The sequence below is a fragment of the Neophocaena asiaeorientalis genome, unplaced genomic scaffold, assembly GCF_003031525.2.
Source record: "Neophocaena asiaeorientalis asiaeorientalis breed wild unplaced genomic scaffold, Neophocaena_asiaeorientalis_V1.1 scaffold87, whole genome shotgun sequence".
NCBI lineage: Eukaryota > Metazoa > Chordata > Mammalia > Artiodactyla > Phocoenidae > Neophocaena > Neophocaena asiaeorientalis.
Window position 1 is genome coordinate 5,990,047 of NW_020175432.1, and position 15,286 is coordinate 6,005,332.

The 15,286-nt window shown below is 50.6% G+C and overlaps 2 protein-coding genes across 2 annotated transcripts in view; one reads left to right on the forward strand and one right to left on the reverse strand.

The window, feature by feature from the left end:
• Positions 1-336, forward strand: part of TECR (trans-2,3-enoyl-CoA reductase) — a 28,975-nt gene extending 28,639 nt beyond the window's left edge. The window contains exon 13 of the mRNA XM_024767474.1: positions 83-336. Within this exon, the coding sequence (XP_024623242.1) occupies positions 83-210 (128 nt within the window). The 3' untranslated portion in view covers positions 211-336. The remainder of the gene's footprint in view (positions 1-82) is intronic.
• Positions 337-398: 62 nt separating this feature from the next.
• NDUFB7 (NADH:ubiquinone oxidoreductase subunit B7) lies at positions 399-5,059 on the reverse strand. Its single transcript, XM_024767690.1, has 3 exons — positions 4,880-5,059; positions 872-1,040; positions 399-592 (listed from the first exon to the last, which is right to left on the reverse strand). The coding sequence occupies exons 1-3, from the start codon at positions 4,989-4,991 to the stop codon at positions 469-471; spliced, it is 405 nt and encodes a 134-aa protein (XP_024623458.1). The 5' UTR covers positions 4,992-5,059; the 3' UTR covers positions 399-468.
• Positions 5,060-15,286: the final 10,227 nt, after the last annotated feature.

The window sequence follows — 15,286 nt, forward strand, 5'->3', positions numbered from 1 at the left end:
CTGCCCCTTCCCCAGGGCGCCCCCCCCCCCGTCCCTGCTGTGTGCAGCCCTCCCTCCCTGACTCCCCTGCTCCACCCCACAGTGGCCCTCTTCTCCCTGGTGGGCTTCACCCAGATGACCATCTGGGCCAAGGGCAAGCACCGCAGCTACCTGAAGGAGTTCCGAGACTACCCGCCCCTGCGCATGCCCATCATCCCCTTCCTGCTCTGAATGGCATCCCCTCACCCAGGCTCAGCCAAGCCAGGCTCGTGTCCCCCCGCCCCAGTGTCATTCTGGGCGAGGAGTGGGAACCACTGCTCTCCAGCGTCTGGAATAAAACCTGCCTGCCCAGCTGGACTCAGACTCAGCGGTGTTTCTTTTGGGGGTCGGTTCGGGAATCGGCACACCAAAGAAAGAGGTGGAGCTTGGGCTGAGGGCCCTGGAGGCTTTTATTTTTTTGACTGGTCCACAGGGTGGTAGGTGGGGCCGCTACAGGGCCACCTCGGGGCCGACGTCACCGGACCCCTGGCCTCTGGCCTCCCTCTGCTCCCGCCTCTTCTTCCGCTGGAGCAGCCGCCGCTCCCGCTCAAACTCCTTCATGCGCTTCACGTAGCTGCAGGCAGAGTACAAGGAGGGAGGGGTAGCCTGGGGAGCTGATGGGACTCCGAGGGGGTCGCAAGTAGGGAAGACCTGCGTGCCTGTGATGGAACTCTGGGGTCTGCCCCCTCCCCTGGGGTGGACACCAGTGAGCCCAGAGCAAGAGCTGGGCCTCCCACCTGAACTGGGCCTGGCCTCAAAGCAGCCCGTCCCACCCCACAGCCCCTTTGGGATTCCTCTTTCCACTGAGGTGGGGCCTGGCCGGGTGAGGGCTCGGGGCGGGCGTGGGGCTCACTCGAGGTGCTCGCAGTAGTCCCAGTCGTGCTGCTCGTGCTTGCAGGCCAGGAAGTTGGGGAAGCTGTCGCGCTTGCACTTGAGGAACCGGATGAGGTAGTGGGCGCAGTAGTCCCGCTGCTGGAGCACCAGCTGTGCGTCATTCATCTCCTGCTGAGTGGCCACCATCTCTGCGGCGGGGGGGGGGTGGGGGGGGCTCAGCCAGGGCCAGGAATAGCTTTCTAATTTGCACGAAAGCAACCCCCAACACTGAGGCCCAGATGGGCAGGGTCCCTCTCCCGCCATCACCGAGCACCTCGAAATCCACGCTAGATTCTTGCCTCCCCTCCCCCTGGGGTCACTCCCCAGACAGCCCCACTCTGCAGAGGTGTGTGTGCGTCTGTGTGTCTGCCTGGGGGACCTGGATCCCAGCTCTGTCCTCTCAGTGGAGGCGGAGCTTCTGCCCGCCTCATAGAAGGCTGAACTAATAATCCTCGTCCTGCTAGTAAACCCCACGGGGATGAAATCAACCTTCACTTCAACTGGGGCCCATTTGGGGGCCGTCAGTAATCGTGGGCACACACCCCAGCCCGCACCCGCTGTGCTGGTGATCCAGAGCTCTGTCCCCACCTAGCATGGGGCACACAGGACCTAGCCTTCCTGCATCCTCAAGGGAACCCCTGCCCCCCCATCTTACCCCATCTTTCTTGGTCCTAGATGCTCCTCCTTTCTCGAACATTCTCTTCCCGTGGCCCCCCTCTCTGCCACACCCTCCCCAGGTTTCCTCCCATCTCTATGGCTGTCCAAACATTAAGTTGCCCAAACATTAAGCCCTGGCTTCTGGTGGTTCTTGCTAAGAGCCCTCCACTCGTTCTAATTCATGGCTTCCGTCTCCACCCCGTATATCGTTGAGTCCCAGGCCTTGTGTCCACCTGCAGCCCCTGATAGTTTCCATGTCAAGGTGGCACTTCACACCTGATGCTCCAGCATGATGAGTCAGTAGCCAGGATTTATGGAGTACCTACTGTGTGCTAGGTGCTGGGGATATACAAGGGAACATGCCAGGCAAGGATCCCTCCCCGCTCTTGGAGGGAGACACAGAACCAACAGGTAGAGCTAGATGTTGTAGGATGCCTGACAGTGCTAAGTATTAGGGAGGAAAATAAGGGAGAGAGAGAGGCAGTGTGGGGAGGTGGGTCACAACTTCAGATGGAGGGGTCCGTCAAAAGGTGGCATACGAAGGTGAGGGAGTGGGTCACGTAAGACACCCGGGTAAGGCATCCCCAAGAGCGGAACAGCAGGTGCAAAGGCCCTGAGGTGGGAGGACAGGCGGGATGCCCCAGGGGTTTCGGCCTGATCATGTGGTGGTCAGCGCTGGAGGGAGGCACAGGGTTGGTAGGGGAGGTCAGGAGCTCTGTTTCAGGCCTGCTGAGTGCAAGATGCCCGTTAAATGTGAAGTGGAGATGCCAAGCAGGCAGTGAGGTCCATGAGTCTGGGGTTCAGGGTCAAGGCCCAGCTGGAGATAAAAAGTCCAGCACTGGTGCACAGCAGCCATTTGAAACCAGAGGACTAGCAAAGACCCCCAGGGAGTGGTGGGAGTGGGTGGAGACAGGAGAGACCCACGCAGTGGGGCGCCTTGGCATTTACAAGGCAGGGAGGTGGGTGGGAGCTGTGGGGTCTTGGAACCACGTGAAGAGGGGCTCCCAGGAAGTGGCAGCGACCGGCCGTGCCTGCTGCTGCCATAGTGGAGTTAGACCTGAGAATCTGACAACGGGGCTTTGCAATACAGACATAGTGAGGGTGGGGAGGAAGCTTGACTACAGCCCTGTCAGTGAAGTGGTGGGGAGGTAGCTGGAGGGGGAGGTGGGGCCAGGAAAGGATTTTATTTTTTTATTTTTATAAAAAAAAATTTATTTTAGGGCTTCCCTGGTGGCGCAGGGGTTGAGAATCTGCCTGCTGATACAGGGGACACGGGTTCGAGCCCTGGTCTGGGAAGATCCCACATGCCGCGGAGCAACTAGGCCCGTGAGCCACAACTACTGAGCCTGCACATCTGGAGCCTGTGCTCCGCAACAAGAGAGGCCACGATAGTGAGAGGCCCGTGATGAAGAGTGGCCCCCGCTTGCCAAAACTAGAGAAAGCCCTCGCACAGAAACGAAGACCCGACACAGCCAAAAGAAAAAAAAAATTTTTTTTTTAAATTTATTTTATTTATTTATTTATTGGCCGTGTCGGGTCTTCGTTGCTGCGCGCGGGCTTCGTCGCGGTGCGCGGGCTTCTCATTGCGCGGGCTTCTCTTGTTGCGGAGCACGGGCTCTAGGTGCGCGGGCTTCAGCAGTTGTGGCTCGCGGGCTCTAGAGCGCAGGCTCAGTAGCTATGGTGCACGGGCTTAGTTGTTCCGCGGCATGTGGGATCTTCCTGGACCAGGGCTCGAACCCATGCCCCCTGCATTGGCAGGCGGATTCTTAACCACTGCACCACCAGGGAAGCCCCAGGAGAGGATATTACAACAGCAGAAATAACAGTGTATTTGCATGTTGATGGGAAAACCAACCTTGCAAGAGAGGGAGAGTGGTTGGAGCAGTCCTTGGGTAGGTGAGAGGATGGGATGGAGGGCATCAGAGGGCTCACCTGGAGCAGAGGCTTAGCTGAAGCTGGGGCAGATCATCTGGGCTAACAGGAGAGAAGGTGGAGTCCAGGGTGTGTAGGAAGCAGGGATGAAGGGAGCCCACAAGAGCTCTTTTGGCTGCTTCTATTTTCTTAAGAGGATACAAAGTGACTAGCTGAAAGGAGGTGCTGGGGTCTGAGAGAGAAGGCGTGAGACCATGGTCTAGGAAGGAGCCCGAGAGAGCGAAGGGCCAGGGAATGTGACAGGAAAACAGCAGCATGAAGAGTCAACTGGGGGAGCAATTGGGAGACCAGTCAGGGAGGATGGGTGTTCTTCTCCCACGGTGTCCAGCCGCACAGGGACAGGAGCCACGGAGGAGAGCTGGCTTTAACCAGGGTTCTGGTTAAGCAAGACAGAGGAGGGGATGGGGTGGGGCGGCTCTGGGTGTTTGCAAAACATTAATGGGAAAGCAGGGTGTGAGGGGCAGTGGTAAGGACTGACATGATAAGGAGGTGGGGGTACTGATGGACTGCAGGTTCCAGTGGGGCTGAAGGAACTACAAGGACTCGAGACGCCATAGGACCGTACCTCCCAACATTCTCCTAAATCCACACCTCTCTGCACCACCCCATTCCCTTAGGGGTCTCCCTGTCTCCAAGTCGTCGCCCACCTGGCAGCCAGCGTGACCTTTTGATAAAGCAAATCTGATCGTGTCCCTCCTCTGCTTTGAAGCACTAGCTCTCCCCTCTCCTTGGTCTCGGTGTGGCCAACTCCTCCGCATCTCCCGCAGGCCTCGCTTCCAGTCATAGTCTCCTGAAAGCCCGCCTTGATACTCCCAGGGGCCATCATCAAGATCCGCCAGGTTCCTCTGTCTTCCCTACAGGGCTGTGAGTTCCCCCTTAGTCAGTGCCTGCTGCATCCTCGGTGCCCAGCTTGGGACTTGGTCCAGGACTGGCGCTCGATATGCTTGTGATATTAACGAATAAAAAAAGCAACGTGCAGAACAGTATGTGCGGCGTGAGCCCCCCTCGTGTTTCCTCTAGCATACCCAAAAATAGCAGCGACATCTGGACAGAGGTACAATAAGCACATCCCTTCCGCGATAAACCCTCCCATAGTTCCCCACTCACTCCAGGACTAAATCCAACTTCTACCGCCTCATTAGGTCCTGTGCCGCCACTCTCTTTTGCCCCCGGGCTTTTTGTTCAAACAGTGCCCTCTGCCTGGAATGCCTCCACACTCAGGCAGGGTCATGACCCTCAGGCAGGGTTATGCCCCCTGGACTCCTCCGGGCCGAGGTCAGGGCTGAACCCAGACACAGTGCATTACGCTCGAGCCCAGCCGACCCCGGGTTTCAGGGTTTCCGGGGTTCCGGCGCCCACCCCAAACTCCCGCCGGCCGCGCCTGCGCACTGGGACTCACCGCGTTCTTTGCGCCCGGGGAAGCCGTAGTCTGGCGGGAAGGTGGGCATCCGCAGGGGGTCGGGCTCCACCGATGCATCGCCTAGGTAGCGCCGGGTTAGGTGCGCCCCCATGGTTGCTGTCGCTGCAGGTTCCCGCAGCAGCCAGGGTCACCCAGCTCCTACCCGGAAGCACTCCTTGGCCAGCGACGGCTTCCGGGTTGCTCAGGCCGCAGCGGGGATCATAGAGATGAACGACTCCGGAGGACTTCAGGTATCTCTGGCGCCACCTTGCGGTTGGGCTGAGATAGTAAGGTGCGCGCCTCCTACTCTGGTGATCGCCAGAGAGGGCCTCCCTGCTTCTGGAAATCCATCTGGGCAGGAGAGGGTGGACGATGTGAGCCTGGGGCTTCCTCCCACCCTCCCTGGGCGCCTCTGGTCTCCCGAAGCTAGAGCACAAATGAAAATGATTCTTATGTCGTATTTCAAAAAAGTCTTGGGGGCGGGGTGGGGGAAAAAAAAAAAAAAGTCTTTATTCTAAAACTTTCGAATTTGTCATAAAAAACCCTGCACAGAGCTGACATAATTAGCAAATATCAAAAGTTTAAATAAAATTATTTAAAATAAGCATTTTAATTAAGTTTAATTTAAATAAGCAAATAAAAGTTATTTATAAACTATTTATAAGCTGAGATTTTAAATAAATCCAATTTAGTACTTTGTAAAAATAAAACGAGTTGTGATTGTAGTATCCCTGTAGTTGCCCCTGTAAAGAATGGGTATTACATGTATAGTTAAAAGTATAATACATCGGTAATACTGCCAAATACTTCTTGGCCCAATGTGCAGCTGTAACAAATGCTGTGTTAGTTTGTTACTCTCTCTGGAACCCTGCACCTTGGAACACAAAAGAGAAGCCTTTCACTGGGTGCTTGGCAGTGCTGGGAAATGATACTTGGATGCTGCATGATTAGATTTCATTTGACAAGGTGTTGTGGGTTGAATTGTGTCCACCCCCCCTCCCCCAAATAAGTTGAAATCCTAACCCCTGGGAACCTGTGAATGTGATCTTATTTGAAAGTAGGGTCTTTGCAGATGTAATCAAGTTAAGATGAGGTCATGATGGACTCGGGTGGGTCCTAATCCAATGACTGATGTCCTTATAAGAGGGAAATTGGGACACAGACATGCACACAGAGCATCACATGGTGCTGGAGGCAGAGACTGGAGTGATGCATCTACACGTATATGAACACCAAGGATCCCAGGCCAGGAAGGATCCTCCCCCAGAGACTTGGGAGTAAGCATGGCCCTGCTCACACCTTATTTTGGACTTGCAGCCTCCAGAACCGTGAGACTATAAATTTTTCTTGTTTTAAGCCACCTAGTTTGTGGTACCTTGTTATGGCAGCCCTAGGAAACAAATACACAAGATAATTTGTCTTTTCTCCTACCTAAACTTGTCTGGTGCTCAAGTCCTCTACACACCCCAAAGCAGCATCTGTTTCCAGCACTGGCAGCGGTACAACCAGGATCACACTCAGACGCAGGAGGGCATCAGCCAGAGTGGCGGGGAAGTGCTCCCCGGAGGCCTGAGTGGCATTGATACCAAGAGATGTCATGTATAGAGTTACGGTTGTTCTATGCCAGCTCCAATCACAGGGTATCAGGTGACAGCAGCATCCGGTGTTCTTCAGTAAATTTATTTCGTGTTTGTAATATGTGAGATTCTCTAAAGCAAGCCAGATTCCTCTACTTGGGCCAAGGGGGTTTCCTGCTATTTGAGAAAACAGATGTCCTGGATTAGAACCCTATCTGTGTGGTCTGGGTGAGTGCCTTTAGCTCTTTGTAAAATCGAGATCTCAATTTTAATGTTTTAAGCATTAAATGTGTTAACTATATGAAGTACTTATAGCAGTGCTTAGCACATAGCATTAGATAAGTGTTACTTATTGTTACTACTACATCCCTCTATTATGAATGGCTGTGTCAGACCTTGAGGACACAGAGGTGAACAAGAAGAAAAGAGTGGGGGTGGAGGGTATCTCTCTCCACTCACACGCGTCCTACGAAGGGCTTTAAATACAATCTGTAGTGGGTTAAATAGTGCTGCCCCCTTAAAAAGGTATGTCCATACCCTAATCCTGGGAACCTGTGAATGTGACCTTATTTGGAAAACGTGCCTTTGCAAATGTAATGAAGGGTATTGAGATGAGATCGTAGGCCAAGTAGGCCTCCAATGCAATAAGTGTTCTTATAAGAGAAAGATGGAGGGAGATTTGACATCAACAGAAGAGGAGACAGAGAAAGACAGAAGGTCGTGTGAAGACAGAGGCAGAAATTGGAGTGATGCGGCCAAAAGCCAAGGAACACCTGAAGGCACCAGAGGCTGAAGGAGGCAAGGAGCAGAATCTCCCCTAGAGCCTTTGGAGGGAGCACAGCTCTGCCAACAACATGATTTCAGACTTCGGGCCTCCAGAACTGTGAGAGAATAAATTTCTGTTGCGTTAAGCCACCCAGTTTGCAGTCATTTGTTGAGCAGCCTTAGGAAACGAATACACCACCTTATAGGTGGATAACCCCCAAATTTGTCTCTAGATATGTCTTCTCCCCTGAAATGCCGACACATGAATATATCGAGCCACAGACTGGGCACCTTCACGTGCTTATTCCGTTTGAGCTGCTATAATAAAGGCTTATAAACAACAGGAATTTATTTCTCACAGTTCGGGAAATCCAAGACCAGGGTGCCAGCATGGTTGGGTTCCAGCAAGGGTCCTCTTCTGCGTTGCAGACGGCCAGCTTCTCATTGTGTCCTCACATGGTGGAAAGGGGGTGAGCTTGCTCCCATGTCTCTTCTTCTAAGGGCACTAATCCCATTTGTGAGGCTCCACCCCCATGACTTAATCACTTCCCAAAGGCCTCACCTCCTAATACTACCACATTGGGGATTAGATTTCAACATATGAATTTTTTTTTTTTTTTTTTTTGGTGGTGGTGGTGGGGAGATACAAACAGTCTATAACACACCCTTAAACGACACTCCTGATTTCTCTCTGCTCTCTCCTAAATCTGTTCCTCCCTCTGTCTTCCTGTCTTGGGCAATGTCTGCTCCATTTTTTCCAGGTGTCAGGCCCCAAACCTTTTGGTCATACTCAACTCTAGTCCTCTCACTCCAGCCATCCAAATCAGTGGCAAATTTCTTTGGTTGTACTGTAGAAACCGATAAAGAACACAACCCATTCCTACCCGCTCCAATGGCCACCAGCCCCATCCAAGTCGCGGCCATATCTCCAGTGCAACTGCAGTAGGCTTCTCCTGGCCCCCACCTTCCTTAATCTCTCACCCTCGGGTTGCACCTGTCAAAACAGAAATTGGATCATGTCCTTCCTCTGCTGAAACCCTCCCGTGGCTCCCCATTTATGTGGAGCAAAAGCCACACCCAGCCTGAAAGCATTTGACTCAGGAGGTCTGGAGCCCCAGAATCTGCATTTCTAACAAGTTCCCAGGTGACAGAGATATTGCTGGTCTGGGGACCAACCTTGGGAGAACTACTGAGCTAGATTTTCATGTGCTGACACAGGGAAGTAGCCATGATATATTGGTAACTCAAAAAGGCAAGTGAAACAGAAAGTCATCAGTTAGATCCATTAAACTGTAACTTGCTTAATACGTAGTGAACTGTAACGTCCCTTCACGGATCAAGCTTGCTTTCATTGTTTTTACAAAAACTTGCATGTCCTCCAAGTGTCACGTAGCCTAAACAATAAGATGTCTACCAGGCTTGTTTTTCAGGAACTTGGAGTCAGCTGTGTCCAGTCTGAGCTCAAGCCGGTTAAGACTGGTTGGGACCACCCACCCTCCAACTGGGTCTGCACAGGTGTCCAATCAGTGTCCGTTTGACGTCAGAGGACTCAAAACTCCACCCTCAGAGCATGCGAAGCCTGCCATTTTCTGGACTTGCATCCCGTGGAGAAGCATGTAGCTTACACTGGCCTGAGTAGAATGATGATTACCTCACTTAAAAGAAAAGATCTCTAATCACCTTTCCCCGTGCTCCCCAAGCCTCAGCTTTATTCCATAAATATCCCGAGCCCCTCACCTTCAGGGAGGTGGAGTTGAGATATGTTCTCCCATCTTGCTTGGCTGCCTTGTGAGTGAACCCTTTCTCTGCTGCAAAATTGGTGTCTCAGGTTTGTCTCGCTGGGCATCTGGCAAACACACCTGGTTCAGTAACGCAAGCCATAGAGGATAGACCGATGGTGATCGAGACTTCCTTTCCAGGAAGTTCTGTCCCCAGAACGTGGTATAGATTTGTGATCCTTGCGCACTTCCTGACTCCAGGGGACAACGTGCACATTCTTGTCTTTGTGAATGGCACTCCTGGAGTTGTGCAGTGCCCAACCGGCACGGCTATACCAGGCAGCCCTACCCTGTTCTGTGTGTCTCCCCTCTAGAGCTCTCTTTTTCTGTGTGTCAGCTGCTCACCTAGAGGCCAGAGCTGGGAGGAGACCCAGAGTGGCAAATCACGGTGCCAGCTCACTCTCCCTGTGTGATCTTGGGAAGTGACTTCCCTTTCAGAGATGCAGTTTACTCACCTGTAAAATGGGTCCCTACTAAACAGCTCCCACCCCCGTCATGGTTTTATTTTCCTTATTAGCACTTACCACCGTCTAACCTGAGATCTCTATATTTGACTTAGTATTTAACTTGTTTTACTGTTGGTCTCTCCTCTTGAAGGTCAGCTCTGCAGAGCAGGGAATTTTACCTGTCTTGTTCACCGCTGTATTTCTGCACCTAGAAGGGTACTGGCACACAGCAGGGGTTTAGTAAATACTTGTCAAAAATCAACAAATGAATAAATGAACAGGGTGGTTTGGAAGAACCAGTCGGCCAACCAGTTGATGGTTGCCTGAAAAGCGCTTCCTGCCCGGGCACCTAGGAGGTATCCAGTACGCGCACGCGCTATTATCACTTTCATCTGGGTGGCACTCTCTAACTAGAAGGCCCATCAGAGGGGACTCCTACGACCAGTCGTTTCACTAGAGGATGAAGAGGTCCAAGCCGGGGATGACTCTGGGTGGGTGGGGATGTGGACCTACATCTGTCCTGAGGTCCCTGGACTCAGATGCTTCCGCTTGGTCTGTCCATACTCAGGGTTGGAGATGGGCGGGGGGATAATATTAGAGTGAGGGTGGTATTCAGGGGTGAGGGAGGGGCCGGGCCTCAGTCACCCGTGCCCCACAGTCTTCCTGTTTTTCTTCTTCTACCAACCATCTGATGAGGAGACCTTGCTGTGTTCCCCGCCCGCGTCCCCAGGTGCCCTGCATCACTGCCCACCGCTTCCCCGCCCCTCCTTCCTCTTTCCCGTGCCACTGCCGTCTGCGCCGCGGCTTCTGCTCTGCCCCGGGCAGGGGCTGCATTAGCATTTTGTGGGCGGAACAGCCTCGGAGGCCCCAGGTGGGGCCAGGGATGGAGAAGAACATTCTGGGCGGAGTTTGCGCCTCGCCTCGGTCCGCTGCATGGGAGATCGGAAGCTCTGGGTAATTTAGTTCCGGAGAGGAGGAAAAATAAATTAGCTTGGCCTAGACAGTCCCTGGGGAAGACCTGGCCTCGGTCTGTGATAGTGACCAGAGGCGCGCCTGTAATCCAGGAGCTGCCCCGGGATTCTGCTGCCTGCGTGTCGCGCTGCTGGCTGGTGGTGGAGGACCAGCGAGCCTGGAGTGGCCTGGCCTTAGTCAGGGTTTGATGGGCAGGATCGTCACTCATTCATTCAACAAGCATCCTGTTGGACACAATGTGTGTGATAAGATGCCTATAACTGTTAAGGACAGACGTAATGAATGGAGTGTATGGAGAAGGGTGGGCTTGGAACTTCAGTTTTAGAAAGTGTCACTGAGAAGGGGACATTGGATCTCAGACTCCCTGTTTCTCGAAGACACCAGGAGCTTGCTGTCCTCAGGGCCTTTGCACAGACTAGAATGCTTTTCTTCCAGATATATACAGGGCTTTCCCCCACCTTCTTCAGTTGATTTCAACTGTCAGGTCTTTCCTGATCACCTCCTTCTCCTCCCCGCCTTCCTCCCCCCTCCTTCTTTTTAAATTGATATATAATTCACATGTAACATTATATTAGTTTCAGGTGTACAACATAATGATGCAATATTTGTATATACTGTGAAATGGTCACCACATTAAGTCTTACTAACATCCATCCATTACGGCACAGTTACCCTTTTTTTTTTTCTTTTTCTTGTAATGAGAACTTTCAAGAGATACTTACTCTGTGAAAGCAGTGTTATTTCAGGGCATGGATCAGGTATGTGTTCTGTAATGCATATAAAGAAGTGTTTATAGACACACAAGGTGGTTCTAAGAGTGCTAATTGCTCAGCAAGATTAGATGAGTCTTACATCAGTAAATAACGTGCTGACCATTTTTTTATTGCATGTAGAGGTGTATTTAACAGCTCATGTATAAAAACGTTTTTTTTTGAGTGTTCCTTGATCACCCAGTTGTGAACAGTATTACTTTAGTGAACGGATGTGCGGACAGTTCTGTAATGCATGTAGAGAAGTGCCTAGACACACAGGTAAGAAAGATGTTCCCCAAACTGTTACTTGAGAAAGAAAGAAAGAAAGAAAGAAAAAAACTCTAGTTGCAACTTTCAAATATACCCAATCACCTTACTTATTTATTTATTTTTGGCCACGCCTAGTGCTTTGTGGCTTGTGGGATCTTAGTTCCCCCACCAGAGCCACAGCAGTGAAAGTGCTGAGTCCTAACCACTGGACCGCCAGGGAACTCCCCCCATCACCTTCTTAAACATAAGTGTTTAATGCCCTACAATTCCCTCTTAGCACTGCTTTAGCTGCACCCCACATATTTTGATATGGTACGTTTTCACTTTCATTCAGTCAAAAATATTTTTAGTTTTGACTTCCTGTCTGACCCATGATTGAATTTCCAGATACGTATGGATTTTCCAGATATCATTCTGTGATTTCTAGTATACTTTGGTTCTGGTCCAAGACCATGCTTTGTATCATTTCCATTCTGTGATCTTCTTTACTATTGCAACAGTCCCGCCCCATGCACACCTGATTCCTCTTGTCTGCTTTATTTTTCTTCTTTTTTCTGCTTATGCCTATCTAACAACATTTCTAAGGTCTGTTTTTTTTATTGAAGTATAGTTGATTTACAATATTATATTAGTTTCAAGTGTACAACATAGTGATTCAATATTTTTATAGATTATACTCCATTTAAAGTTATCACAAAATAATTGCTAATTTCCCTGTGCTGTACAATAGATCCTGTTTCTTATTTATTTTATTCATAGTAGTTTGTGTCTCTTATTCCTCTCCCCCTATTTTGCCCCTCCCCCCCTTCCCTCTCCCCACTGGTAACCACTAGTTTGTTCTCTGTATAAGGTATTTGTTTATTTTATTCATTATATCTCTCCCTGTTTCTAATCCCAAGGGTAGGGATTTTTGTTGTTATTCACCAATGTCTCCCTAGTACCTAGAACAGAGCCTAACACACAGTAGGTGGTCAATACATATCTGTTGAATAGATGAATGGACAACTGAATCGCCAATCTCCATTGGACATATCAGGAGACCTCTGCTCGGAGATGTTGTTCTACTTCCCTGAGGTCACGTAGCAAGAATGGGGCAGAGCCGGGTCAGCCTGGGCCCATGGCTTTATGTTATTATACCCAGTTGACAGGACTGGATTTCACTACCAGTTCCTGCACACCTACTGTGTGCCAAGTCTCGAGGCATGGCCTTGGCCATGTGGCCATCACCCTCACATAGTGAGACCGTCCAACCTTCACCACACTTACCTTGCCCAGGCCCACCCACCTTAAAGGATGCCCTTGATGGCCAGAGATGCTCTCAGTCCTCTTGGTTGGTGTATCCCCCCATCCCTTTCCTATCCCTCCACCCTGACCCCCCCATATCCATCTGGAATCTGATACTTGTTGTGTATGCTCAGTGGGTATTCGCTGGGCAGGCAGACTCTTCCTCCTCAGACAAGTCTCCATTTCCCCATCTGTAGAATGGGAACAGCACACCCACACCTCATGCAGGTGGGAGAGGTTCAGGATGTTACATCATGGGAACGGGGCGGGGGGAAGCCCAGCCCCTGGGGTGAGCTTTTCCTGGAGAGGGAGGCTGGTCTGCTGCTGCCCTCCCACCTCAAGTAGGGCTGGGGCCACCCCCCTCCGCATGTGCTGGGGAAGAGTTTCCACTGGCAGAGACTGTGGATGGCTTATATTGAGACTGTGAGGTGAGAAATAAATTCCATCTCATTTAAGCCACTCTTGTTCTGAATCTCCCTTACAGCGACCCCGCCCAGTATTCTAACTTGTACATGGACGGGCCTGACGGGATTTCCTTGTTGTTTAAGCCAATCTGAGTTGCATTTCCTTTTACTTTAAAGGAAAACCCCTCAAAAGAGGAATTGGGGTCTTGCCCTTTGGGGTATGTAATATGCTATGCTTGCTGTAACAAATTACCACAAATTTAGAGGCTTAAAACAACGGAAATGAATTCTTTTATAGCCCTGGAGGTCGGAAGTTCAAAGTTGTTTCATGTGGCTGAAACCAAGTTGTCAGCAGGACCGCTCTCCCTCAGAGGCTTCGAGAATCTGTTTTCTAGCCTTTTCCAGCTTCTAGAGCTGCCTTTCTTGGCTCATGGCCCCTTCCTGCATCTTCAAAACCACCAGCATAGCATCTAGAGTTGAGACACAGAGGTGCACAGAGAAAAAGGCATGTGAAGACTGAGGCGGAGATTGGAGTGATGTGGCCACAAGCCAAAGAGTGCCAGGAAACCCTAGAAGCTGGAGAGGCAAAAAGGATCCTCCCCTAGTGCCTTTGGAGGGAGCATGGCCCTGCCCACACCTTGATTTCAGACTCTATTTTTTTCCCAAGAAAAATTATATATTAATGCAATGTTAAAGAAAATGAAAGAAAATTGCGGTAAAGAAATTATCAAAAGTTTAAATAAAAACAGTTACGGTTGTTTTTCTTCCAGCTTTACTGAGGTATTCTTTTTTTCAAATTAAATTAATTTGGCCACGTTGGGTCTTTGTTGCTGAGCGTGGGCTTTTCTCTCTAGTTGCGGCGAGTGGGGGCTACTCTTCATTGCAGTGCTCAGGCTTCTCATTGCAGTGGCTTCTCTTGTTGCGGATCACGGGCTCTAGGTGCGTGGGCTTCAGTAGTTGTGGCACACGGGCTCGGTAGTTGTGGCTTGTGGGCTCTAGAGCACAGGCTCAGTAGTTGTGGCACACGGGCTTATTTGCTCCGCGGCATGTGGGATCTTCCCGGACCAGGGCTCGAACCCGTGTCTCCTGCCTTAGCAGGAGGGTTCTTAACCACTGCACCACCAGGGAAGTCCTTCTGAGGTATTCTTGACAGTCAAAATTGTATGCATTTAAGGTGTACGACCTGATAATCCAATATACATGTATATTGTGAAACATTCACCACAACCAAGCCAGTCAACATATCCATCACTTCAGAGTTAACATTTTCCTTTTGTTTATTCTTTTTTTGTGTTAAGAACACCCAAGATCTACCCTCTTAGCAACTTTCAGGTACACAATACAATGTTGTCAACTATAGTCACATTGTTGTTTTCTAGGACATATTCATCTTGCACAACTGAAACTTTGTACCCATTGACCAACATCTACCCACTTTTTCCCTCCCTCCAGCCATGGGCAACCATCTCCCTGCTTCTATGAGTTTGCCCCCATGAAGGGGGCAAGGGCAGAAGTGGGTAGACCTAGGTGGAGGCTATTACTGTAATCCAGGTGAAAGAGGATGATGGCTAAGACCAGGAGATGAAAAGGACTCAGAGGCTGAATATGCTGTGAACGTAGAGACAACCAGAATTACTAACAGATTGGTCATATTTACAGTTATCTAGGATGTCTAAGAAACCACCCCAAACGTAGTGGCATAAAATAATCACTTCATATGCTCGTGGATTCTATGGGACAGGGCATGGTAGGGACAGCTTGCTTCCGCTCTATGATGTCTGGGGCCTTGGATGGGAAGACCCAGAGGGCTGGAGGTGACTCTAACTCTCCTGGGGGCTGGAATTATTGGGAGGTGCCTTCACTTATATGTCTGGCACCTGGGCTGGGATGACTTGAAATCTGGCCTCAACTGGGATTTTGAGCCAAGCACCTCCATGTGGCTTGGGCTTCCTCACAAAATGTCAGTTGGGAGCACATGTTCTGACAGAGCCAGGTGGAAGCTGCATGGCAGCTGTCCCTTGTGCCACATTTTGTTGGTTATAAGAGAGTCACTAAGGCAAGCCCAGATTTAAAGGGAGGATAATTAGACTCTACTTCTTGATGGAGTGGCATGGTCACATTGCATAAGAACATGTAGGACATGAGATATTGTTGCAGCC